The sequence below is a fragment of the Nyctibius grandis genome, chromosome 3, assembly GCF_013368605.1.
Source record: "Nyctibius grandis isolate bNycGra1 chromosome 3, bNycGra1.pri, whole genome shotgun sequence".
In the NCBI taxonomy this organism is placed as follows: domain Eukaryota; kingdom Metazoa; phylum Chordata; class Aves; order Nyctibiiformes; family Nyctibiidae; genus Nyctibius; species Nyctibius grandis.
Window position 1 is genome coordinate 12,129,603 of NC_090660.1, and position 27,323 is coordinate 12,156,925.

General features: G+C 41.3%; 1 protein-coding gene across 1 annotated transcript in view; it reads right to left on the minus strand.

Moving 5' to 3' along the window:
* The window catches only part of HIVEP1 (HIVEP zinc finger 1), a 121,280-nt gene that overhangs the window by 14,715 nt on the left and 79,242 nt on the right, over nucleotides 1-27,323 (minus strand). The window contains 5 exon segments of the mRNA XM_068396493.1: nucleotides 1,705-1,880; nucleotides 3,252-3,385; nucleotides 9,960-14,341; nucleotides 14,344-15,679; nucleotides 15,681-15,913. Of these exon segments, the coding sequence (XP_068252594.1) occupies nucleotides 1,705-1,880; nucleotides 3,252-3,385; nucleotides 9,960-14,341; nucleotides 14,344-15,679; nucleotides 15,681-15,913 (6,261 nt within the window).

Sequence of the window (27,323 nt, forward strand, 5' to 3'; positions counted from 1 at the left end):
TTGACAGAAAACTACCGTGTGAAACTAAAGTTTATATCTTGCATCTCTCTTAGTATTTGATGGATTCTGTTTTTAGTGTAATCATTTTCACTGCCAACCTAAACAAACAGATTAATTTTATTCAAAAACAGAACATGAATATATTCGATCTGAATCTCAAAAATGAATGCATAACTGCTGAGAGACCCCACAGTCAGCTCTCCCCTTCTCCTTTGGAAAAATATGGCAAATATCATCAAGAAAAGGTTAAGAGTAGATCAGAGATCTGTAAATGATAATATTTGTGAAATGTATATTATTACAAGTAACTGCTCACTTTATACTTAAAACTTCCTATTGTCTCTCAAAAAACTGTTTCTTTGAGGTATTTCAATGGGAGAAATTACAGTGGGTGAAATGGTGACTCTTCTATGGTTCTGCAGTACTTTATTCCTGCTTTGACATGAAGGTAGTAATTCAGCCCAAATCTTGAAATAACTGTTATGAAGCTATATGACTATATTGACTCAAAAATAGCAAATTTCCCAGCTTTACATACTGGATGAAGTTACTGGCTACACTGTCCTTTCATGAAGGGTGGTTTACCAAACATCAAGCACTCAGCTGTGTGACCGACTCTGCCAGCAGGAATGGCAGCAGCCGGGCACAGAGACTGCAGAAGAGGAAGCGAACACAAGTATCTGCTACTACCGAAATCAGGGAGAATTTCAAATGGGCAGAACTTAATGACTTGAACTTGGCCAGCACGCCTACTCTGCAAAAACCATAATCGGAATGTACTGAGTTCACACTCTGGCATTTCATCTTAAAGGCAACATGATGACCCAGTGTGCCAGGATGCAGCGATAGGTTTTGACACATCGGAAGACTATCCATCCCACTTTCTGCAGCAGTGGGTTATTTCTTGGAAGCTTTCCACCTAACTGCTGAGTAGTCTCAAATCCACTAAACATACAAATGTTTCTGAGGTTACAGCTGGGGGGGATTATTGCTAAACGATGTTCAAAGCCAAGAAAAATTTTACTGCTTAGAATTTTTTCGCTGAAAGTATTTTGGCTGTGAACTTCTCCTGTCTGTTTCACTTATTTTGAGTCCTGGATCTACCACTATACCGCCTGCTTAAACTAGGATGCACTTAAGTATCTGGTGTACACACAGGCTTTAAATGTAGGGGTCCATCTTTGAGTCTTAGAAGGTCAAATGGAAAGTGAACCTTGTCCTTCAAGGCTATAACAAACATTTAAATATACTAATTTAATAAAGACCAATTTCTTTCCTGGAGCAATTAGTTGAGTGCCAACAGGAGTACAATATATGTCAATGTCATACCTCCAGAAGATCACTGCTAGGGACTTAAAATTCTGCATTCCCATCCCTACCTAGGATAAGCAGCTAACCAGCTCATTTGTCTTTACCTAACTTTCATCATACTCCCACATAATTTCCCTCTTCCACTCCAATTTCTCACCCACCACGGCATCCCACACAGTTCATTCACATGAATATGTGATTATCTGAATAAACATACAGAAGACAAAGGAAAAGAAGGAAATCAGAAACTACAAGTATTTGAAACATTAGACAATAAAACTCCACAGAGAGGCAACTTCTTTAGCTTATGAACAGCCAAATGTGAGAAGAAAAGAACTACACTTTAAAGCAGAAAGAAAAAAGGGAAAAACGTACACAGAAAAGTACCCCTACCTTTAGTTTTAAAGGAAAAGTTGCAGTAATTGCAGTGGTAAGGACGGACATCTGTATGTGTGCGAATATGCTTCTTCAGCATGCTGGGTTTCTTGCAACGTATTCCACATTCTTCACAGATATACTTCCCTCTCCCTCTCCCCCGAACATACACATAGTCTTCATTTGACTTGTACCTAGTAACAGTACCATAAAAGTAAGGCAATTAGTTGTAACAAGAAAATTATTCTAGTTAGAAACCCTAATCTACCAGAATTTAAAAAATAATATAATAGATGTAAATGAAGGACTGACAAAACCAATCATGCTCTTTTCCTGCTCAACTTTCGCATTTGTTTGTTCAACTCATATCTAGATTTTTCACTGGGTAATCATGGACTTGTTCAGGAATAATGGCATATCTTTTTTAATAAAGGTACTGTTTGATACTAAGCATTTCAAGATTTCAGATTTCCTCTTTGCAACACAGGAACATACTTTTAAAAAGTGTCAGTTCTTGGAAGTGGGTTTGGGCACCACGAGGAAGCTTTAAAAGCATCTTTGAGGCTCTGCATTGGATGCAGAAAAGGAACAACATTAGTTATGACAATGAGGAAGTCTTTAAAATTCCCTATCAATGTGCTCTGGACTCAGCCTACTGGGACTGTCTCTAGATGGAAAAAGTCATTCAGATTCAATGACATCCTTCATATCTCTGCTCAAGGACGCCAAAGGTTGTGCTTAGCTTTTGTGACCTGGTCCCTGCAACGTTTGGATCTGAGCAGAGACGTGCAGCAATGTTTTACCTGTGCAGCTGGTAATGGCTTAACTGCTGGCCTAGACTGGATTCAAACTGGGAACCAATAAACGGAAAGCCTTAGAGCCCGCCACCAATTACAAGAACAATAAAATATGCACCATGTGTGCTCAAAATCTTTAGAAGTGTCACTGACACTTTTCTACTAAAAAAAACTGTTTTATAACATGTTGTACATGGCACATCACTGTGGCTAAAGCAACTGTTATTCATATCAGGCAACCGATTTGAAGTATTACAGCACAGGGATGAGGGCTCTCAGTAAATATTTCCATGGCACTTGTCAGATCAGGAGTTCTCCAGCCTGTGCATGCCACACCAAACTGCCAGACAGAGACTGCACCACAGTCTGCTGCTTAGCCCCTGGACTATAGCCTCTCCAGCTACAGTTATACAACCTTATTGCAGAACAGGTATTATTTATCAAGTAAGAGAAATATAGGAAAAGGATTTACATCTATGGCCGTATCTAGCTGCCTTTACTGCTGATTAATGTCTGTCCTTTGGAAAAAAAAAAATGAATCGCATTGCCTACTGTTCTTTATTTCATTACCCCCCCTCATAACTCTCACGGCTCCATGCTTCTGATGACTTTCCATTTTTCTTGGAAACATAAACCAGCATCCACAGACCACACTATGGAAACTGTTATTTAATATAAATCAAACAGGAAGCAACATCTCTGCAAAGTCTAGAATCAAGGGAAAAATATCTTCCCAACGATATCTAATATACAAAGTACAATACTTGCCCTCCATCAAATATTTTAACTCTTCTTGGTTCAGTTTTGGTAAAGGAATTTTCTTTGTCATGCTCAGTGCTTGATTCAGAGTTTTCCTTATTGCTGAATTCAGTTGCAGCCAGTTTTTTTCTATTTAATGCTCGCTGAAAGAAAATGAGATACATATATATCATTAAAATTAGTATCTTTCATATGCCATTCAAACTTGTAAGTTATGATGAATAACAGCATCATAAAAGCCACAATTATAATAACTGATTTTAAAAAAATGTTAAGATACATGAAACAAAAAATAACTTTTTCTAAACTTCTTCTCTACTATGCATTGACTATTGGTGGACTGGTAAATCTACATGGAGCTTATGGCACTGTAGGAAACCAGGAATGCTTTGAATCTGCAGTAGATGCCTCTCTCTTCTTCTGGAAGGTGAAGGTGATGGTTTTTAGCTCACGGATAGCCTTCTACAGAGAAAAGATGCTTACAATCAAACCCAATTGCTTCCTGAATGGCTACAGCTTCGCTCCTCAGCCCTCGACGTGGCAACTGGACCATACAGACAGAGCTCTGCAGCTCTGATATGCTGCCCCCCACAATTTGACAAAAAGACAGAAACTTCAGCTCACAGCCAGCTATCTGTGCTTTCTCCCCACTGCTCAAGTCCTGACGTTTCAGTAGCACATCCCCAGCTCTCGCTGCCTGGTGCCTACCACAGCAAGGCAGGGGCAGGGGCAGGGAAGGGCTTCCCTGACTGCTCTCCATCCCACGGCTGCGGGTCTCCGGTCTCACCCACTGACTCACCACCCAGCAGTGCCTCATGGCTGGCAGGAGCTGCTTTTCTGTGGCAAAGCAAAGAGAAGAAGGGTGGGAAGGAGGGGTGTACCAGGTAACATTTCTGATTGCTAATATTCTTCAAAAAATATACCTGTTTTGGGGTGGAAATTGACTATTCCCCATTTGGTGAGTTTATTAACAGGGGCTCCAGAACCTTTCCAAAGCAGGACTCCACATTTAATTCCCACTGCCAGACCAAATTACAAGAAAAAGCTTAACAGTTGTCTAGCAGAACAAAACCACATTTCTCCATTTCCCCTGATTATTAATTAAGGAATTTTTTTTTTTTTTTTTTTTTTTTTTAAAGGAGGATGAGTTCCCCCAACATTTGCCAATTAAAACCTACTCCTTCCAAGTCTAGGATATTTATAAAATGGGCAACAATGAAGGAATGATCCAATTAGCCAGCAATTATTACTGCTGTATTTATAAACTGTTCTGCCCACGTAGCTGGCACACTTACCAGATTTGCTCATATTGATAAGTGAATAAAATTATGAAAGGGAAAAAAAAAGTCTGGCCTTATGTTTTCTACTCATTATAAAATTTAATGCTGTAAGCTTGCGAATTCTTGGCATGAGGAATGACTTCACTGGCTGACTTAAAATGACTGATGAATTACACTGGTCGTTACATATATTGAAGGGTGACATCATTCTGGCACCTAGCCTTTGCCCGTAGTCCTCCATGCAGCCTCAGCCACCACCTTTACTTTCCACCTGATGAGGAATGTGGCTGATGAGGAATTAACACAGATCAGAGGAAAAGCATCTTCCTACTCAATTCAAAGCCCCAGGAATCTGCCCAGGCGGCGAGTACCACTCCAACCCGCAAGCCTTCATGCAGCCCTCTGATTGATTTGGGCTGGATTTTCAAATATCTGAGCAGTTCTACCAAAGCATACGTGACAACTGCCCGTGGGTGGAAAGAAAGAAATTTCACCCTGCATGTTTTAACGGCATTCACACAAGGTGAAAGGAGAAGATGTTCTGGATGAGAAATATCACAAGTAGGGTCTACTCCAGTAATTGCAACTCAGCCGTGTTGTAGTTCCTATACACTATGTGGCACTTGAATGGCTTTTGTTTCCACTGCAAAGAGTAACAAGGTGACATTTGTAATTTAGTAAGAAAGGAGTAGTGGAAAATACAGAATACATACAATAAACTCAATACCACATAAATATTCCCAGCAGTTAGAATAATGCAATCTTTAAGTGCCTGATCTTTCAATCCTAAATACCAAGTATCCTTTCCAGATTTAATTTTCAAGAATGAAAAGACAAAGGAAAAAGAAAGATTCTAGAAGTATTTGGCCCATGTTGTTATCCAAACTACAGCGAAACAGTGTTATAACAAATTGTACATTCACAAAAGCACTTCAAGTGCAAAAACTAACACAAGGCCAAATATCTCTGGATTCTCTCCCCACCCCTTCTTTTCTTTAAACACACTATCTTATGGACAGACATAAGACAGCCTAACATGGGTGTTCAAATCACTATTTAACTCCCACTGATGTACTTTAATTTACTGGTTATATGCTATTTTAGCAGTTGTTTCAGTGTCTTAAACATGCAAAATGCTGCTATTACAGAGATGCTCTAATAGAAACACCAAGTTTCTGTTACAGAAATCTACAGAAATGCTCACTGACAATGAAAAAAACACTTGTTTTAGTCTTTATCTAAAATTCCAAATGGATGCTGAAGAGGACTTGGGTTCTCTGTAAATTTTAAGCAGCAGCCAGTCTCTAAGGAGCACAGGTTTCTTGGGTGGAAATCCTTTAACGTACCTCACCTAAAATCCCCCAAAACCCCACATGTACTGGTGGAAAGGGCAGAAAAACGGCAGCGCTGTAAAACGTTCCTCTCCACGATTACTTATGCCTTCCATTTCTAACAGTCCTCTCTCTCTTCTCCCACAGAGACAAGGACCATGATTCATTTCTACTTTACTCATTTTGCTCCAATTTAACTCCACTGTCTTCAATTACTGGGATAAAACTGGAAAAAAACTGCTCTTACAGCTGCCCAGAGACCAGAGTTCAATAGATACTTCTGGTACTTTACAACATCCCTTGGAAAAAAAAAACCTGCTCGCAGCCTGAATCATCAAAGTTATACATTTCAGACTAGAATATTCATTAAACATTTTTCCCACTGGCACATAGCCACTTGAGTAAAATGTTTTTAATATCTTTAAACTTTTACTAGTTTACACATAAAAATCTTCTGCATTTAACTGCTTTCCAATGGTGAGCTGGACTATTGGGGCACGTCATCCAAGAAAGGAAAGCTTTCCAGTTAGGAGAAACTTTCCATTCTTCAGACTCTTCTTGCCCAAAAAAATCTTCACCCTGGAATACTGCACACGTTACTGATTTGCTTCAGAGGGGGGAGCCAAGATCAATGCGGGGGCTTGAGAAAGGGCTCCTGATACAACAGCAATGACTTCAGGTGAGGAAAACCAGTGAAAAATAATAATAAACAGAACAATAAAATAAAAAGAGCAGGCAGATAAAATACGCCTTTTCCATGCAGGTGAACCTCCTGTCACATTTTAACGTGCTGTAGTCATTCCAGGAGCTTCTTTTGCAATAACGTTTTGTGGTTTGTTCTCTGAATCACTGGAACGTGGCAACTTCACCTATTGCCTCTGAGCAGCGAATTGTGAAGAGCAAACAAAGTCCCGGGGTTCCTTATTGTTTGCATTTTGTTCACATGTCTCTTCATTTCCCAGGCATCTATTGTTGAAAGAATTGCCTTTTTTCTGACAGTGATTAGCAGCAGTTATGCAGCAGCATGAGATCTCTGTAAACATAACTTAGTTCTGGGGGCAAACCCAGGAACAGTTCAGGAAGTCGCTTTGTCTTGGTGAGAAGATCAGCAGCTAAAGCCCCACGAGCAGAATATGCCAAATCACTCTGGGAAGGGCTATGACTGTGAAAGGAGGTGAGGTATAACAGTGCTGCATTTTTATTATTATTTATAAATCGGATTATAGTAGCCCTTAAAGCTTTCCACCAGGTCAGGGTTAAAATGTGCAAACCACTTGTGCAAATATAACCCCCAGGGACTTGCAATCTAAACTGTGGTTCCCGAAGGAACTCAGGACCCGGCCAAGCTTTTAAACAGGAAATGAATCACTTTTTTTTTTTGAGAATTATTTGCTAATCTGGTGTTGGCTTTGTCATTGTTTTTTTTTTTTCAATGGTATATTAATTTCCAAAAGGACCTCCAACATTCTCCATCCTCACCCTCAACCAGAAAAAAAGGGTAGGAGAATTACTGGGCATGAACCGAATGAGGAATTTCAGCTTTTGCTTTCTTTAAACATGGCTTCTGTGAGGAAGTTTCCAAGTTGGCACCAGCTATCCCATTATCAGGTCTAACTGGAGACTGTTAGTACAGAACATCACCATCATCCTGGAAAGCGGCTGAAATCCCACTGCCTGAGTCATTAAAAGGGAAAGCAGACAAACTCTGGAGGTGTTAGGTCATATCAGGTCTTTGAAATTTTTGATTTCTGCCATCCTATACCTTGCTCGTACAATCTGAGACACCAATTAAACTTTAATTGGTGCTGTCTCGCTGCACTTTCTTCTTTCTTCCTTCATAATGGCTCTGAGTAAAGTCTGTAGATCAGCCGCAAGCAGAGCTTAAGAACTCTTCATTTTCATTATGCTCGTGTGCTTCATTCAAAACATCAGCAAGACTGAAGAAAGATTAGTAACTGCGGTTCTTTTGTGGCAGAAGCACTGTAAATGTACCTGACAGCTGCCTATTAGAGCATTTAAGTACTCCTAGAGTGTTTAAAAGGGTGCTGTCAAAATATTTCTCAAAATATTATTATCCATTATATATATTCTAAACAGAATTTGTTTGTAGACAAAATTTGTTCTTCAAGAGGCACACAGTAGCTTTGTTAGAAGAGAATTTCTTGATACACTGTTCTTTAAAAATAAAACAAACATGAGCCAATGACACAACTGATTTGAGACTTGCGTTAGAATCACTCAGCTATGTACAACGAAAAAAAGCTAAATCTTCGAATCCTTTTTTCTTTTTTTTAATTTAGCACTACTTAAGTACAACATCTCATGAAGTGTATGAGGGAGCAGGCTGAAAAAGGTAATACGAGTTTAAACAAAGGCGGCACGCTAATGTGGAACCAACAACTCTGTTACAGCACTGACACAAACTCTGCAGCCCGTACATATTTTCTGCACGAAACATTACAGATAAAGTTTTGACCTCCAATATAAATGTTAGCAAAGTCTCCCACTGATGTAGAGAAGACCGGGTTTAGGTCTAATGCTCTTTTCGCCTGAGGGGTTTCAGCGTATCTTCTCAACTCCCCCTGTAATTCTCAAACTATTTCTTCCTCTTATACAGTTTCTCATCCTATTGCTCTCTTCCCCATGGACGACTCTGTATCTTGGCAAAACATTCAGCAAGCACAGAAACATCCCAGGGTGACCTCTGACAGCAACAGTCTCTGTCACCACAGAAATAGGTGTCTTTTCCCAAGGATGTGGTATGTCTCCTCTAGAGTGACTGCCAGCCCTATGGACCCTGATTCCCACCCACTGCCTGGGAAGTTTTCCTGATGTCAGACTGCAGGATTAGGGCAAGTTATGATTGCTTTTAACCCCCCCCCCCGAAGGACTCTGGAGAAAGGGAGGTCCATGGCTAACACCCCATTTTTGCCAGCTCCAAAGAGAAGTTTGGCATCAAACACACGGCGTAGACAGCAAAGAGGAAAGAAGGCCAGGTGGGACGGGGCTTTGAGCAACCTGGTCCAGTGGAAAGGTGTCCCTGCCCATGGCAGAGGGGTTGGAACTAGATGATCTTTAAGGTCCCTTCCAACCCCAACCATTCTATGATTCTATGATACTATAAACCGTGCTGTATGCCGAGGCTCTCTTCAGAAAGCTTTATGGCTACTGGACCCATTAAATAGACATGGCCACCTCTTGCCATACTGTAGGGCAGAGAGCCACCTTTACCCATTCACAGAGGCAGTTCAGTCACTAAGGAACGCCAAATCCAGTGCAAACCAGCACAGCTTTGGTCCTGTACATAACAAAACTGTCCAGTGAGTGAAATCCTGATGGCATGTGTGCAGCCCTGAGACAGCTAAGGAAATAACAAGTGACTGCTTTGCTCTGCCACATTTGACTCTGGAATGACGTAGTGTTTTATGTGGGTCACAAACATTGCCCAAGGTGTGTTCCACTGCGCAAGATTTAACGTCATCTTTGGAGCCGTATCGAACCAAGAAGTTGTCAGTGTTTTTAAGGCAGCTGTAATTTTGTTTTAAACTTCGCTATTTTTGTCATTATTTCACACCACCGATTAACCTAAGTGGGAGAAAGGGAAACAGTATACTGGTCCTCTCACAGTTAGATGATCAGCGATGGTGAAAAATATTTTCATGGCGTATCCATGGACACCTGTTCAGGCTGAGCACTCTTTCATAACACAAAATACCAGCCGACTTTTAAGGCAAAATACGCAATTATGATCTTAAATTAACCTGTTTTAAGTTAAAAGTGTTTAACAAATATTTAATATCAGAACTATTTTTGTTCTACCCTTTGCATTTAAAAAAATAGCCAAACACATTCCGGCCACAATAAACACTTTGTGTACAGATTTAAATCCAGGAACTAATTTCCATGAAAAGCGATAAATCCTTATGAACAGGTTTCTTAATGGAATTACTTGAGATCTTTTTAGCAGTTTGATCCAGCATAACTAAAATAAATAAGCACATATATTATACGTCAGGCATATTACATTCTCTAAAATACGAACAAGCATGATTTGCAAAGCAAATCCTCTGTAAACGATCAGTATACATCAAGCATAGCTTAAGTACCTTGGTTAAGCTGTTCTTCCACTTGCTTGAATAGACCAATACATCAGATCTGGGATGAGTAGTTCTTGCTTGAGTGTACAGCGGTTTTTCAACTTTTTGTTTTGAATTGAGGAGGGCGAGAGCTACCTTTGTCGACAAACCAAGTGGATTGGGATTGTTGGGACTAATGGTCCAGGAAGAATAGGCTGAGATTTTCTGATCGTTTTGCAGCAGATGCAATGGTTTTCTCTTCAGGAGATAACACCAGGTAAAACTTGTTGAGGTCTTGAGGCTTGGAAACGATAACCTCTGCATTTCTCCCGTGTTCATCGCAGCCAATGTAGTTACAGGCTTTGCTCGGCCCGGGCTACTGATTTGCTTGCTCTCATTACCGTTACTTGGGGACCTTCTTTCTTGACTGCTACTTACAGCCTTGAGAAGAGAACCCTGATTATTCACTGGAGACAATTCAGATGGTTTTCTAACTACAAACACTGTCGATGCTGAAGACTTAAGGTCTTCAGATTCTGGTGACTCCTTTAGGGTTTCTGAAGCCCCAGTGTCAGATGAATGACGGTCAGGCAACCGCAGGTCTGAAGTACTGGCTTTGCTGCTTTTTTCATGCTGCGCAACACCATCAGGATCTAAGAGGTGATTTTCAAGAGGCTCTGTGGTACAAACCTGTCTTACCAAAACTGGTTTCTTCTGCTTACTAGTAGGGTCATTAGATCTAACATTCAGTGAATGCAATGGTCTAGCATCTGTCACGCAAGCAGCTCCACTCTCATCTTTAACACGTTTTTGCTGTTTTTCCATGGCAATATCTAAACTGTTGGCTGGGGAAAGCATTCGTTTACTTGAAGCTGTAGCTTCTTGTTGAGGGAAGAGTCCGCTAACTGGCACTTTCTGAATAATAGTTGAAGAGCTTGACAAAGGTGAATTTCTGGTTCCACTTTCTGGTAGTGAATTTTCCAATTCAAATGCATTTGGCGAAGTCCTCTGATGATCTTTGTGAGATTTTGGCAGCTGAGTTTTGCCTTCAAGCGTTGGCACTGTTGCAACATTTGTTTTGCAAACAGATTGATTTACCTGATCCTGGGTCACTAAAACGTGAGGAAGGGGTGTAACAGTTGCAAAGCCATAGGATGGCATACTGCTGTGAATACGGACAGGAACCACAAAAGGAGGAATCTGATGTATTTGACTGCTGCAGTTATTAGGGACAATTTGCTTTAGAGGAGGCACAGAGTATGGATTAGGTAAGTCAGACAGTTTAGTCTGCAATTCAAAGGAGGACACGTTCTGGTCCACCCCAACTTGACTTGGAACTATCTGAGTTGAGACAGTATTTTTTAGCAATTTAGAAGAGTATGGCTGACCTATATGTAATGTTTTAATTTGAAGTTGATACTTTGGAGCAAAACAATGCTTTTTTTCATCGGGATGACAAGAAAGCGCGTAAGTATTCACTTGTTCCCCCTGGGCTGATGTTTTAGTAGATGTCTGGGAAGGCTGATGTGTCGAGGATGGCTGTCCTTGATTATTCAACACGTGATCTAGAGGCTGCTGAACTGAAGACAGGCTAACAGTGTTACAATTCTGAATTGCCGAGTGAGGCCTGGAGTGAGTCTCTGAATGCTGAGTACTTGAAGAGAACTCTACCGAAGATTTGCTGGAGGTCTGCAACCTGTGCAATGGCACTGTGGGCACATCCGTAGCATGAGCTGTCTGAAACAAGGAAGTCGATTTAACTTGAGGCTGATGACTTTCTGGAGCAATATTTAAAGATATCTGTCTTACAAATGGCCCCCTCCTCCTTTCTAGCAGAGGCACATGTCCAGTAACTCCGTTTGCAGACGACGCTTTCGGAGCGGCTATCTCTACGAGTGAGGCAGGTTTTGACGGAGACATGCTTCCACAGTCAAAAGACTTACTCCTGTAGTCCACAACCTCCATTGATGGCTGAGTGCAGCTGATTTGCTCCGAGGCGGCACGTCTCATTTCCCTGTAATTAGGGCCAGGCACAGCCAGTACGTGTGAGCCAGCGGGAATCATGAGGAACTCTGACGACTTACTCACAGGCTCTGCTTTGGAAGGGTTCTCAGCCTTTGAAGTTTCATCTTTATCGAGTGAAGCTGAGAAACTGGAGGCATGAGACAAACTACTCTCCCGACTTAGGCTTCTGGAAAGCGTGGAGTCCACACTTGATTCGGCAGATGAATGCTCCATTTCAGCCAAGCGAATTCTTTTCTTCTTTGGTGGAAGCTTTTCTGTTGGCAATTTTGACAGCGTTTCACTGCGCTGTGGCCAATTAAACCTTTCTGTCTTTTCCTGATCGCTGCATTGGTTTTCTTGGTCCCTGTCTGGTTCTTCTGTGACCAGTATTTCAGGAACTTGGATGTTATGCTGGCGAACAAGTCTCGACGGCTGAAGCGGTGCGCTTCTCTCATTAGAAACTATTTGGCTTCCCTGAACTTCCCCTCTAGGTGCTTCTGATGACAGGGGTTGATGATGCTGGGGAGTATTCAGATAAGAGCGTCTTTCCTCTTGGATTACAATTGTATTCAAAGAGCGGTGCTTCGCAACCTTGTTGGGCTCTTGAGAAGAAACTGGTGATACTCTTTCAAACGACTCTGATTTCTCAAATGAGCTATTTCTGCTCAGTGAATTGGTGTGCTGTATTACGGAAATGCCAGTCCCTTGTCTTTTCAACTCCACCTTTTCTTGCACAGCTGAACTTGCCTGCTTTTCAACGAGCGGAGCCATCTTTGGCTCGGTAGTCTGATCTGTGCCTCGAGCCACAAGCTGAATTTGGGAACTTTGAAGTAGAAGGTTGCTTGGCTGTTGTGATCCCACCACTGTTGCCACACTGTGTTTTGACAGACTGGAAGAATTTGCTGGCTTGCTTTGGACTTCTGTGTTCTTTGATGGTATGCTCGTATCATTTTGCTGTGGGTCATCGTCATCGCCAACACTTTTCATTTTCCTTCTTTTCCTTATCTGGGGTGTCTGCTCCCAGACGCCAGTTGAAGTAGTAACTCTGTAGTGTAGAATTTGAGGTTGTGTACTATTTGGAACAGTTTTATGCTCAGGCTCTCGGATTGCTGCTTTAGTTTTAGGTCCATGCAACTCTGAACAATAAAATTTCTTGTGGTTTTCAAAATTTTCCAGTTTTCTATACCTGTTTCTGCAGGTCTCACACTCGAACATTGTTCCTCGCACCTGAGGGGACTTCTTTGTTTTTTCTAAATTTGATCCCTGTGCCATGGACTTACTCCTTTGCAATAAAGATTCATTTGATAAATTACACCCCAGATAACTTTCTTCTACAGATCGCACTGGTCCAAGAACTTGGCTTTCACCAGTAGAAGAATCTTCTATTGCTGCCTGTCTAACAAGGGTCCGAGGATGTCCACCTTGGTTCAGTGGAGTAGCAGGTCCTGATACAAAAACATCATCGTATAAAGAGCCAATTTTATCATCAAATGACTGACTTCCTCGAAGGGGATGAGGGGGAGGTATTACGTTTGGAGGTACTGCTGAGTAACTGGTAGTAGGCATGGAATTACTTCGTGTTATAGGTAAACAGTCAAGGGATGGTACAGAAAGAAGAAAAACTTGCTTTGATTTCTCAGTGGGTGTGAAAGGAGACTTTGGTATATCAGAGCTTGAACTGGTTCTTCTTCCCATGGGCTTTAAATCAAACTGGAAAGAATCCTTAAATATGTAGGATTTTGGTGAATCTATGCTTCCTCTTCTCGAAAGAGATGTTCTTCTTGGTTTCACACTATCTAACTGTTTGTCATCTACAACAGCTTCATTATCAGAAATTAACTTTGAGATACGCTCCTCAAGGGTTTTTGTTGCCATGGGAGGTCGCATTTGGCCAGAGAGAATCAGATTTTTTTCGGCACAAACAGTTTGTACCACTGATGCTACCACACCGCTTGCTCGTGGCACACAGGGCGGGTTTTTATTTGTATCTTTCTCAGAGGTCAGCAATCCTCTTACAAAAGGAGCTGGTGGGCTCATTGTTTGATCAGCACTTTCAGAACGAGAGAAATAACCCGAATCAGTACTACCCAAACTTCTAGGACTCAAAAGACATTTTCCTTGCTGATCTTGGGAACCATCAGTTGCCTGTTGTCTCTGGAGCTGAGCATGCACCACTCCTACTGCAGATCCCAGCTGTTCCTCTAATAGGCCCATTTCTACTTTCTGATGCTGCTTTATGTCATTCTCCTTGAATGAGGCCGTGTGTGTTAAATTTGACTGAGGAGTTGTCACTTTAAAATCTCCTTTTCTCTGTGTTGCAGCAAGCTCAGGTGCTGATTCTGTTACTTTTGGGCTATCGGCCCTTAATGGAGAAACATTTACAGGATGAACTACGACTTTTGTAAAGCTGCCCTTACTTGAGGTTCTGTATCATGTAACGAAGAGTCACCTGGTATACAATCTGAGTTGCTTAATGGAATAGGGCTTCCTTTCCGTAATGTTTCTGCACTTGAAATGACTTTCACTATTTGTGCAGGTTTCAGTTCTTGATCATCTTGTCTTTCATCAGCAGTGCCTTCATCTTCACTCTCACCACTTTCTTCCACATCTGAATGAATGCTAAGTGCTTTGTCCGAGTCATGAGATAAGAAGAGGCCACCCGAATCTGGCTGTAGGACAAGTCCAAGTTTGATAGCATGTGCATGAGATTTTTTGTGCTTGTACAGATTGCTTTTGGTTTTAAATGAAAACCCACATGTCATACAAGGATATGGTCGCTCTCCAGTATGGGATCGGATGTGCTTTTGGAGAACACTGGGCTTGGCACAGGCCCGGTTGCAATACTCACAGACGTATTTCCCTAGCTTTTTAGGCTTCTGGTCTTTCAAGAGGTTACATATTTGTTCTACACCATGGTTTACAACTGATGCTATCTGGGCTGAATTATACATGGGACCTATAGACAAGTGTGTTGAACTCGATGTACTGATTGACAAAGGTGAAGACGAACTAGCTACTAATTGGTTTTGAGAAAAAACCTGAGTTACAGTGGAAGATGAGGTGTGAACGACAGATGAAGTTACTGCTATGCTGTATATCTGCTGGAGTTTGGGGTTTTCTTGACTCTGCTGTTGCACCAGCGATCTAGTGAAACTTGGACACATAACAACCTGGTGATTTTGTTGACTGGTTTTAGTAATAAGGTCTTGTGAATGAGAAACTGATTGGCCTTGTGCTTGTCCAGTCTTGGCTGTTGCTGCTACATGCACATTGTTTAACGTACACGGGTAATAGTGAGGTCCGGCTGCAAAATCATGCTGTGACAAAGCAGACTGATTTTGGACGCTTGTTGTATTGGACGTGAGACTAGAAGAGGTGCTTACAGTTTTATTTGGTCTCAGTTTCTCTATCTGCATCCCATAAGGGGGGCACTCTTGTGCTAAGGTGTTCAGTTCAGGCTCCATAGCTTTTAATAAGACATCAAATGCAGTACGTGTACATGGGGATGAGGTACTGCAATCAACAAAATTAATACATTCATTACTGTCAGTCTTTGTTTTACTTGATGAGGAGTTTGAGAGAGACTTCTTCTCTGGTGAGTTCAGTTGTTTTACATCAGTATCCTCCACTGCCTGTTTACCCAAATCTAAGGACTGATGCGTCACTGAAAGCTTTGTCTGCATTGATGTCTCGGATTTGGTTGTTTCGACACTTATCTCACTACTAAGTGCTCCCCCGTTTTTTTTTGGTACATTGATTTCCATTTTGCACGGGTAGGTGATCCTGCGCCGTGGTGTGTTCGGAGGCATCCAGAAGAGCTTTTAGTGGTGAAGGGTCTACATTTTGCTTAACCTTGGCTTCGGCGGGGCTTCTTAAAGGCGATTTTGGTATTTTTTTAAGATGGTTTTCAGTCACAATCTTTTTTCTTTTCACACCCTTAACAGTATCTTGGGTTCCTCTAGTACCAGCATCAGTGATTTCTGGTAAAACACAAAGAGAATAAAAAAGAATATTTAAACTGGAAAATGCAGCATATTTTTAATTACACCATTTTATCATCTCTAAGTTTCATCAATAAGCCCTGGGGCAACAGAACTGTCCATTTCTCCAGCCTCACATTTTTTTTTCACAGTAACTGTATCTTAGCGAAGATCTATTTTGTTTTCATCTAAAAAGAGCAATGCTTTCTAACTGATGCTGTGAGACATTACAGAAGTAATTCACTACAGGAAAAGCTTCAAAGGAAATGTAAGAAAACAAAAGCTACCGAAAGAATATTTTAGCATTTATAGCAACTCCTTTTCAGATAAAGTAAAAAGAAACCTCGCTCTTGCACTTGTTTAAAAATTCAAATCATTATAGCAGGAAAATGAAGAACCAAGACACAAATCCGTTTTCACGTCATGTTTCTCACTTTTTCCATCTATATGTTGCAGTAGGCAAGGAATGAAGACAACTTCCTCATGGTTATATTTATAAGTAGATTTATCATGGAAATGGCACAACCACCCACACCATCTGTCAAATACTGTATTTCAGAGCTCCAATTACTGAACCTCAATAGCATTTCAGATGAGCAACTACTGTGGATTAATGAAATCAGTCACACTGAAATGATTTTGTATTTGTGCGTCATGAAACAAAATAAACTAAATTTGAATTATTTCATTACGAGCTACCCTTGCTGCTGCTTTTAAGCAGGTATGCATGCAGAGTTTCAGGGGTGTAGTGAAGACCAAATGAACTGGAATATTATTCAGCAGAATAATATTGTAGCAAGTACTTATATTTGTACAGAGTCCAATTTCTTCTATAACAAAAAATACATAAAGACTGAATTTCAGTGTTGATACTTATAAGCCTATTTTTTTATACATACCTGATGTTACACACCTTTGTTTAAGTCAACAGTGTGATATTTAATGTTAGTTAATTATTTAATTTTCTTTTACTTCTTTCCTAACATCCACTCAGCCACAGCCACTGCCTCAGCTACTATCACTGGTAGTGCAGAGGAAGCCAAATACTAAATGGATGTATATCCATTTTCTTAAGCTTTTACAACTCATTCGTTAGGCTGTTAGCTAAAACCATACGCGTCTGATTGCCAATATTCAAAGCAAAGGAAGAATCTGATGTGACTTAGAGGGCTGATGCTTCTGAAAAGGTTCAGCTGCATACACAGTTTGGGAAGCAGTACTGAGGAACTCCATGTAGTATGTTTACCCACAGAGAGTTACTCAGGAACAGAGGTTTATGTGCACTTCTACACAAAGAAAAGCCATAAGACAATGTATAAAGGGACAAAATTCTCACTGTCAACTTCACAAGGAGGTAAGTGGAGAACGCTCAGACTTCCCAGTACCCATCAACCCTATGGCCACCTTTGAGGGGCACAAGGACTATCCTCTTGCAGAAACACCAGCTGGCTTCTATACTGCAGTGGGAGGAAAGCCAATGCATAGTGTGCATCTGACAAGAGATACCGGAGCTGATGAAGCCAGGATGAGATTCCTGCTCCATGTAAAGAAAATCCACGCAATGCCTAAAACTTGTCTAGCAGAAAAGAATGCAAAGTGACCAGCAGAAAACGAAAGGCAAGAAGATGTTATGTTTTCTCCATGCCAGAGCATAATCCAACTGGGATGTGCACTAATGCCAGACACTTGGAAGTTCAAAATCCCATTTCCAACTTGATGCCAACTTAATGTACACATATATTCATTTAGCGTGAATGGATGTTCAGATTTCCTTGCAAACTGAAAGATTAAAGACTACACATCACACACAATGTATTGCAAATGTGGAAGTTCTGCAGAACCTGACCTATTCCTCTCACAGCCTGACTAGAGGAAATTCAACTGTGAAGACTAAGAGATTGTTTTGTTACATTCTGCAGTCCCGTGAAAGAGACACCAGAATCCATCACCAGAACTACTGGCTCCGAATCCTGGTTAAGGGGATTTCGTGCTCCTCTTGAGCATCCAGAAAGAAATTTCTGCAGTAATCGTTCCCTTAACCTTTAAATGAACTTTGCATTTATTGCTTTATTAACAAAACCTATTCATATTAGACTGGATTTAACATATTCAAAGCCAAGCTGTCTTCCATCACGATATTTTGTCCTTTCCATCGCTTCACAATTAAACGAGTGGCTTACCCTAATAAGTTATCATCAATATTATTAATGGTGATTTCTTTAAAATTTGTAGTCTACTGCAACTGTTTTTTCTTCAATAACAACAAAAACCAATTTTACACGGATCAAAGAGAAAATAGGAAGGCAATTATATAAAAGGGTGCTTTTAGCAATGGTTTGGTGATCTCAGAAGCGTGGCCACGTTAATCGAGCGTAAGTAATTTGGTTCCTTTTATGCACACACTGCAGCTTTTATCCCGTCACAATCACGCCCCCACACCGATCATACTGCTGGTGTTTGTACCGGAGCGCTACAGGAAGAGCTGGGCAGGTTACACACAGCTAGGAAGGTAACAGTGCCAGGAGTTGCGAACATCCAAGCAGACAAACGTACACAAAAAGACTAAGGTGTTTTATACTGCAGTAATTGAACAATCAAATTATGTGCTTCTTCCTGATACCTCAGAATATTAAATAACTACTATTCCTGGCTTTCAGCCATATAGTGCAGAGGAACGAGCACACTCAGCCTGCACATGCCAGTGAACTGAAAACCAACTGAAAGATGCAATGTGGCTTAAGAAGGCCTTAAAGAAAGTAAAAATGTATCTCTAACCTACCAATCAAATAATTAAAAGTATGAATTCATTATGAACTGAAGATCAGAATCTTCCATAATCTATTTACTGCTTTACTTTTTAAAAATGTTGTTCAACACATGCCAAACCATAAAAATTGTTCAAGAAACTGAAAAGGAAAGAAAGAAGAATAAACAAAGTTATGCATTGCATTACATACAGAAATAGTAATTTTCTTTAATCTTCAGAACCACTAATTGTGCTGCTTCTATATCAATAAAATTTCAGTCTATAGACATCATGAGAACTAGTTTCTTGTATTTCTGACTCTACATCTTCTGTGATTCCCGAGATGGAGTCGCAGGTTTGTTTCCGTGTTCCTGTCTAGGAAACCTTGTAAAATGTACTTTCATTACAATGGCTCTACAAGGCTTAAGAACAGTTTAAGTCCTGTGCTGTACTTCACTCCTTGATAATTTAGAAATCCTTATTATTAATGGAAATATTCACCTCATGTTTGCTAACATCCAAATTTCTAACCTATTTGGGGAAAAAAGGAATCCCTGAGAACTTCGTTTCACTTATTTTTAGCTTTTTGTTCCTCTTGTATGTAAGTCTTCTTCTCGCATTCCCAGTTTATGCTGAAGATATTCCATTCCATGTCTGTTAATCTACAGCTACATGCTTGAACAAAGATCAACTGCATCAATATTTCCAGAGGCAACAACAAAACTGGTGGAAAGCATCAGTCCCAGAATACTGAACACTGCGCTCTGCCTTTCAGAGCTACAAACTTTCAGGAGCGTGATAACTTGCCAGGGCTCTGTACCCACATCAACAAGCTGACACTGAACAAAGAGAATGTAAAAACATCCTCACGTGAAAAAAGAAAAAAAAAAAAAGAAAAAGTTGTTCTGCTTTTCTTTCTCTCCCTGCCACTCCACGAGCTCTGCTCACCTCCCTCTGCAATCACAAAGCCCTTCTCATCGTTCGGCGGTAATTCCCCTTTTTCTGAGGTGGTGAAGTGGTGTTGTTGAGAAGTGCTGTCACCTCCATGAGCTGTCTGAGAAGTATCTTTTTCATAAGCCTTATTACATCAAATAGGATTAAGACACCCAGGCCAAGAGAAGAGGTAGCAATGCCATTGTGTTCAACGCCTCAGTTGTCACATCCCAGGGACACCGGAGCATCTCTTCCGCGCTTTGCCTGGTTGGCTTTGTTCTGCCTTGCTATCGAGGCACTCTCTTTATTTCTTTTGCTTCGGTATGAATTCTGCACTCAAAATATGACAAGAAAAACTGATGTTTCTAAACATGACTTTGTTCACCTGTAACTTCTCCGCTGCACTTTGCTCTATGCACAGGAAATAGAGCAAAAGAACACAAGTGTGATGGTGTAGATAAGCAATCTGGCAGAGTTAACTCATGCAGCAAATAAAGGAAAGGTATAAGCGATCTGATTTTTTCTTCCAAAGCATTCACTGGTGAACTAAACAGTGTCTTGACAAAATGATCTCAATGGTTTTGTTTAAGTAACTTCCAGAACTGCCTGTCTCAAAGCCTGTATGTTATTATAACACCCACTCTCTTTCTCTCCTTTCTAACAGAGCTACGTGCTTGTACTTAAAAAAAAAAAAAAAAAAAAAAAAAAGGAAGAGAATAAGAGGGAACCAAAGGAAGGCACCAAGCTCCCTTCTCCCTCAGTGCTACGCTGTGAACACAGAGCAAGCAACCACCACCTGCCCCTACAGTCCAACGAATGGCACAATTTTCATCTCATGTGATCACTTTATGTTGCAGAATTTAAAAAAAAAATCATTGTAGGCTTACATACAGAGACCAGATTTTCAAATCCAAGTGCCTGAACTTTAGCTCCTAAATCTGTACTTTGGTTCCCAGGGCACTGCAAGTAAGATCAAGCCTCTTCTGAAAGTGTTTAAATACTAATTGATGATTTAAACATACAGCTAAAAGGTTACTCTGACACCAAACGATGGTAGCGATTCAAAGGTGGGAGGCTTTTCAAAAGAGAGAGACCATTACTGAGAATCTTATTTGGATTAAAGCTAAGCTTCTGGGTGTCTTTAGATATTCAAAATATTCTTGACATCTGATACTTACTTAATTTTGATTTCACTGAAACTATTGAAAGCACTCATGAATCACCCCACTGGGTCTGTTTCCATGAATAAGTAAAGAACATGATTATGAGATAAAGAAGTAAGTCTTGCTGGCAAATGTAAGGCCACCAGAACTCACACTGAATGCAGCAGGGAATAACTAAACTTTCATTTTTAAATAAACTACCTCTTTAGCTTCATACTGCCTCCTACATGTTAAGTACAGCCATAAATATTTTTCCTAAAATTATAGTTTTTCCAAAGCTTAAAAAAAACCCTGAACAAAAAAACCTTGATTGCACAAACCACACTTACAACTATGAAAATATTTCACAGAATCACAGAATCACAGAATGTTAGGGATTGGAAGGGACCTCGAAAGATCATCTAGTCCAATCCCCCTGCCGGAGCAGGATTGCCTAGACCATATCACACAGGAACGCGTCCAGGCGGGTTTTGAATGTCTCCAGAGAAGGAGACTCCACAACCTCTCTGGGCAGCCTGTGCCAGTGTTCGGTCACCCTCACCGTAAAGAAGTTTTTCCTCATATTTATGTGGAACCTCCTGTGTTCCAGCTTGCACCCATTGCCCCTTATCCTGTCAAGGGATAGGGATGTCACTGAGAAGAGCCTGGCTCCATCCTCATGACACTTGCCCTTTACATATTTATAAACATTAATGAGGTCACCCCTCAGTCTCCTCTTCTCTAAGCTAAAGAGACCCAGCTCCCTCAGCCTCTCCTCATAAGGGAGATGTTCCACTCCCTTAATCATCTTCGTGGCTCTGCGCTGGACTCTCTCTAGCAGTTCCCTGTCCTTCTTGAACTGAGGGGCCCAGAACTGGACACAATATTCCAGATGCGGCCTCACCAGGGCAGAGTAGAGGGGGAGGAGAACCTCTCTCGACCTGCTAACCACACCCCTTCTAATACACCCCAGGATGCCATTGGCCTTCTTGGCCACAAGGGCACACTGCTGGCTCATGGTCATCCTGCTGTCCACTAGGACCCCCAGGTCCCTTTCCCCTACGCTGGTCTCCAACAGGTCTGCCCCCAACTTGTACTGGTACATGGGGTTGTTCTTGCCCAGATGCAGGACTCTACACTTGCCCTTGTTATATTTCATTAAATTTCTCCCCGCCCAACTCTCCAGCCTGTCCAGGTCCCTCTGAATGGCTGCGCAGCCTTCCGGCGCATCAGCCACTCCTCCCAGTTTTGTGTCATCAGCGAACTTGCTGACAGTGCGCTCTATTCCCTCATACAAGTCATTAACAAATATATTGAATAGTACTGGTCCCAGTACCGACCCTTGAGGGACTCCACTAGACACGGGCCTCCAACTGGACTCAGTCCCATTGACCACCACTCTCTGGCTTCTTTCCTTCAGCCAGTTCACAATCCACCTCACTACCCGATCATCCAGACCACACTTCCACAGTTTAGCTGCGAGGATGCTGTGGGAGACCGTGTCAAACGCTTTACTGAAATCGAGATAGACCACATCCACAGCTTTACCATCATCTATCCACCGGGTTACGTCCTCATAAAAGGCTATCAAGTTGGTTAAGCATGACTTCCCCTTGGTGAAGTCATATTTACAGTCAACAAGTCAACAGAAAGATTCGAACAAGATTAACCCAAGCGCCATGCTTAATTTTAAGCACAAATAGAGAGGATTTGAAAGTCAGTCACCAACAATTTTAAGTCTTATTTCAGATGCCTAACTTCAGACTTCTTGAGATGGGCAAATGGTGGTCACTCCTCGTTTTAGAGGTCAGGAATCAAGTCGAAGACTTGGGGCACTCCAAGTCAGCAGCAATATTTGAAAACCTCTGTCAGTAGGCTTAATCTATGCTTAAGAGCTTTTATTGCTGAGGACACCAGTTCAAACATGTACAGAGTAGATCCTTAAAACCCACTTGATCTGTATGTAAAGCACAATTTGTCATCAATTAATTAAAAAGGCAGGAGGGGAGCTTTGACATTCAAAGGCTAAAGCAGTCTGACAGGGATTGGATCAAGGGTTCATCTATGCCAATGTTTGTCCTTATGTTCACATCAGCAAATACTGGACCATTCCCTAGGGGTGGATGAGGTTAAGTATGGTTTCATGACTTAATACTGCCTGTAAACCCATGATTATTTTTCTTGGTGTTTTGAACAGACACCACTAAGCTCTGGGTTGATATGTGACCCATCAAAGCTATTGTATTGGCTGTCAGCAAGAGAGAGGTTCCCCAATCCTCTTTTCAGGATCATTTCACACCATGTTTTTCCTACTGGAATGACTAATTTATCAGCATAATTTCTCATTATTAACCAAAATAGCAAAAGTCCTACTAACACAAGCTCTAGGAAAGGTGCAGCTACGTTAATATGTGGTACCAGCATTCATTTGAGTAGTGCCATTAACCTAAATGACAGCATACATTTTTGTAAAGTCAAATTAAGTGTTAATGCTCTCTACATCCTTGTAAGCCCATAAAATAAGTGTATCTCAAGTTCATATATTAAAGCTAATTGTAGAGAAAATGCATGTTGATATATACACCAAGAAATCTCACCCAGTACCTCTACCACTAAGTAAGTTTCCCAAATTTAAAAATTAGTATTTTGTAACATCACAAGATAATTCAGGTGGGAAGGAACCTCAGCGAATCTCTAGTCCAACCTCCTCCTCAAATCAGGGCCAGCTATGGGATCAGACCAGGGTCCTTAGGGCTTTGTCCAGTAGGGTCTTGGAAACCTCCAATAAGAGAGTCTACACAGCCGCTGTGAGCAACACTGCTTGACAGTCCTCGTGGGGAACAAGCCAGTCTGCGCCTCATTTCAACTTATTCCTATTGCCTCGCATCCTCCCACCATGACTCCATCTTCATGATAACCCCCTGCAAAGCCACCTCTTCTCAAGGCTGAATAAGCCCTGGTCCCTCAGCCTCTCCTCACAGGACAAGTGCTCCATCCCTGATGGTTGTGGTGTCTCAATGCTGAACTCCCTCCAGGTTTTTGATATTCCTTCTGCACTAGGGGGCCCAAAACTGGACACAGTATCTAAACGTGGTCTAAAGATTGCTGAGTGGGGGAGGATAATCCCTTCCCTTGATCTCCTGGTTGTGCTTTCATTCATACAGCCCAGAATGTGGCCTCCCTTGCTGCCAGGCGTGATGCCGGCTCTGCCCAGCTCGCTGCCCACCACACCCCCAGGGCCTTTCCACGGAGCTGCTCCCTGGTCAGTCCATCCCCAGCTGGTCCTGCCCAGGGGCTCCTCCTGCCCGTGTGCAGGGCTTTGCCTTTGTACCTGTTGAAACCAGACTTATTACTCCTCTGGTTGTCCACCTACCTGGACCATAACACCCTAACTTGGATACAAGAATATAGTGGGAGACAGTGTTGAAAGCCTTGTTAAAGTTGAAGTAAAAAATGACATCCACTGCTCTCCCCATGTCCCCAGATCCAGTCACTTTATAACAGAAGTCATTTGATCATAGTAATTGTATCACAGTTTTAATCAATTTCCATTGTTATGAGATTGGAATACATAAAGCTGAAGGTCTGCAAAGTACTTCTGCTCATGTTTATACCCAGTACACTGTGTGCATGCTTCTACAGTTCTTCACCTTACTAAGTCATATGGATCAGAACACATACTACATACACAGACTACACACCAATACTACACTCTCTGGCTACATGGGGAATAGCACCCCCCAGGAATCCTGCTTTTCTATTTTTCTTGTTGCTTAATTCCTTTTCCTATTTGCAACTTCCACCATCAAAAAAATCGCATTAGTAGATTCTGCACACGCTTTATCTGATGGCAAAACTAACAGGCACCTGAACAAAAGCAAGGCAATCTAAAAGCGCTTGGTTTGTCCCACCGGATGCTTTAGCATCACTACAGATGTGGCTGGCATTGCTTTATACCTAAAAATTATATTTGTACGCGATGTATAGGTTTTCAACTAAACACAGTCCAAGAAATACCCACATTGCTGGCTACCAAAAGTACACAATAGTTAAGAACAGGCAAAGATTATTTAATAATGTTTAGTACAAGTGGTAAAGTTTAAACTATACAATCTATTGCCTCCACTAATTCTATATTAACAGGAGTGAATTGTTTGAGGGTAACACCAGGGAAGGGAAGAAGTATTTCTTGCCTTTGAGTAACATTTTCCTGAAAGAATAGGCCTGCCCATATTTCAAACTAGCCTGAGAGAGACAGAGCTAGTGTGGGAATGAGCAAGAGGCTACTCAGACCCCACATCTCAGCACCTCTCTCACCAGTGCTTGAGTTGCAAAGAGACACTAAGGGGAGAATAACTATCTGGACTGACCGAAGCTAGGGTAAAGAGGTACAGAAATGATCCACTCATCTATTCAAGACATAAAAGCTTATTCCCTGAGAACCTAGTAAGCGAAATAAAGCGAATGATGGGTTTAAAGGTGCAGCACAGAGAAAGGTGCACTCTGGGCTACCCCTCATGCACTAGATGAAATACCGTGGGCACCATCAGTGAGGGTAGACTGGATTAGCTTTATAGATTGTGCAATAACATTTTAGCATAAGGTTAAGCAAGACAACTTCGCCCTGAGGCACACAGCTTGGACTTATCAGGAAGCTCCCCTGTGATACAGTTTCATCCCAGACACGAGAGCCTGCCAACTCTCATTTGGCCTTGGGATAGGTAAAGAGTAAATGGCAAGTTGCAGTCTGGGACTGTCTTTATGACAGCAGGTTTTCAAGTCATGGCTACTCACACGAAGACAACCTTGATGGCGAGACTTCTGACGGGCTGTAAGGACGTAACTGCCCTACAGTAGCAAGGCCAAGAAAGACCTTCTTTGTAGGAGCTTGGTCTCATTTTGTGCGTTTAGCTTCTTGGCTTGAGTGAAGAACCAGCAGATTTTTAGCCATAAAAATAGCATGCTTAATGAGGAAGACCATGAAGATCAAACAGCAATAAACGTTGGGCCACTGAGGTTAACACTAGAATCTCAGCTGAGAAATGCCAACATCCATATGTGAACAGGAATCAAATGCAACGTTTCAGCACATCTGAAAATCTCTGACCAAAGTGAAATGGTTTATTTTTTTCCCTCAAAAGAGTTAACTTCCAGCCCAACATGAAACATATAAAATGAAACATTAACATCTGACACTGATTGAGATTTCCCACTATTATGTGTGTAGGAAACCAGTAGAGGCTGAACCACTGTAAAGTTTCACGGGACTTTTCATTGAAAGACAGAGGAAAGGCAACACAAGAATGGCAAATGCCGACCATACAACCTATGGTTAATGCCTAACTACTCACACAACTTGTCAATATATGAACATTCAGCAAAGGTGTATAGTACAGTGTTTTGAACATGCTCAAAAAATTTAAAAATATTTACTATATTGTGTAGCTCTATGGAGTTTATCTACTGGCTCTGCATTACAGCCATTTAACAACTCTACATTCCTAATCTACACAGACGTCTTAATACTAAACTAAGAAAAGTAATCACTGCTTAAGGGCTGTTAAGATAAAGCATGTTGACTATGAGCAGGTGGAGAGACAACGTTATGACAGCTAACATCACCAGCAATCCCAGCCTGAGAAGTTCTTCCTCACTGGGCACTCCAAAGACATGAAAAAAGACAGGATGCCTCCTCAAAGGCAAATTAACGAGCTCCCAGTCAAAGCCTAATCAGAAACCAGTTCCACCCAGTTATCCACATAAGAATAAAGATGTTTAAATATAACCAGTTAGAGAAAGTATGTTGCCAGAAATTAACTAAAATACCTCAGGGACATCTGGAAATCTTCCTAACACGTCAGGCAATCTTGTGAACAGTTTCACCATTAAGATATCTGTTTGCAATTTAAGGATTATCGATACTGGAAAGTTAAGATTTGGCTAATAAATCACTAGTACAACTTCTACCTGTAACACACAGAAGAAGAAAGGTCATTAAAACATAATTATAGAATGGCTCATGAGGCAGCAACCAGTTTAAGGGTTCTCAGCAACGAGCAATTGCTATCTGGTCAGATGAGATACTGAACATAAAATCCCCAAACATGAGTCTGAGGGGGGGGAAAAAAAAACGAAAGGAACAAGATGTTACCTAAACTCTCTTTGCACATGATAATGTTCAAACAGAACAAGCTCCTTAGTCATATTCTCTGCATTAATATAATCTTCCATTTGAAAAGCAGGGATCAAATGGAGCAATTTCCATACTGCTGTAGCAACTAAAGAGAAACGAAGAGCAGCAAAGAGCTCAGACCTAACAACTGCACTATTTAGAAGCAGAGAAAGGAACAGGAGCTCTGGCAAAGCCAGTAGGAAAAGTCTAACACGCCAGGTCTTTCTTTTAGGACTAAATGGCGCTGTGAAAGTGACAAAAGCAGAAGTTGATTTGATGGAAATCTAGACACCAGGAATGTCCTAACCATGGAAGCTCGGTCTGGCATGCTAGAGGTGGGAAGGATGATCTCCCTCAGGGTAGGTTTGCTTCAGCGCCAATGGGAGGTACTCAACACTGAGTCCTCTGAGCTACTCA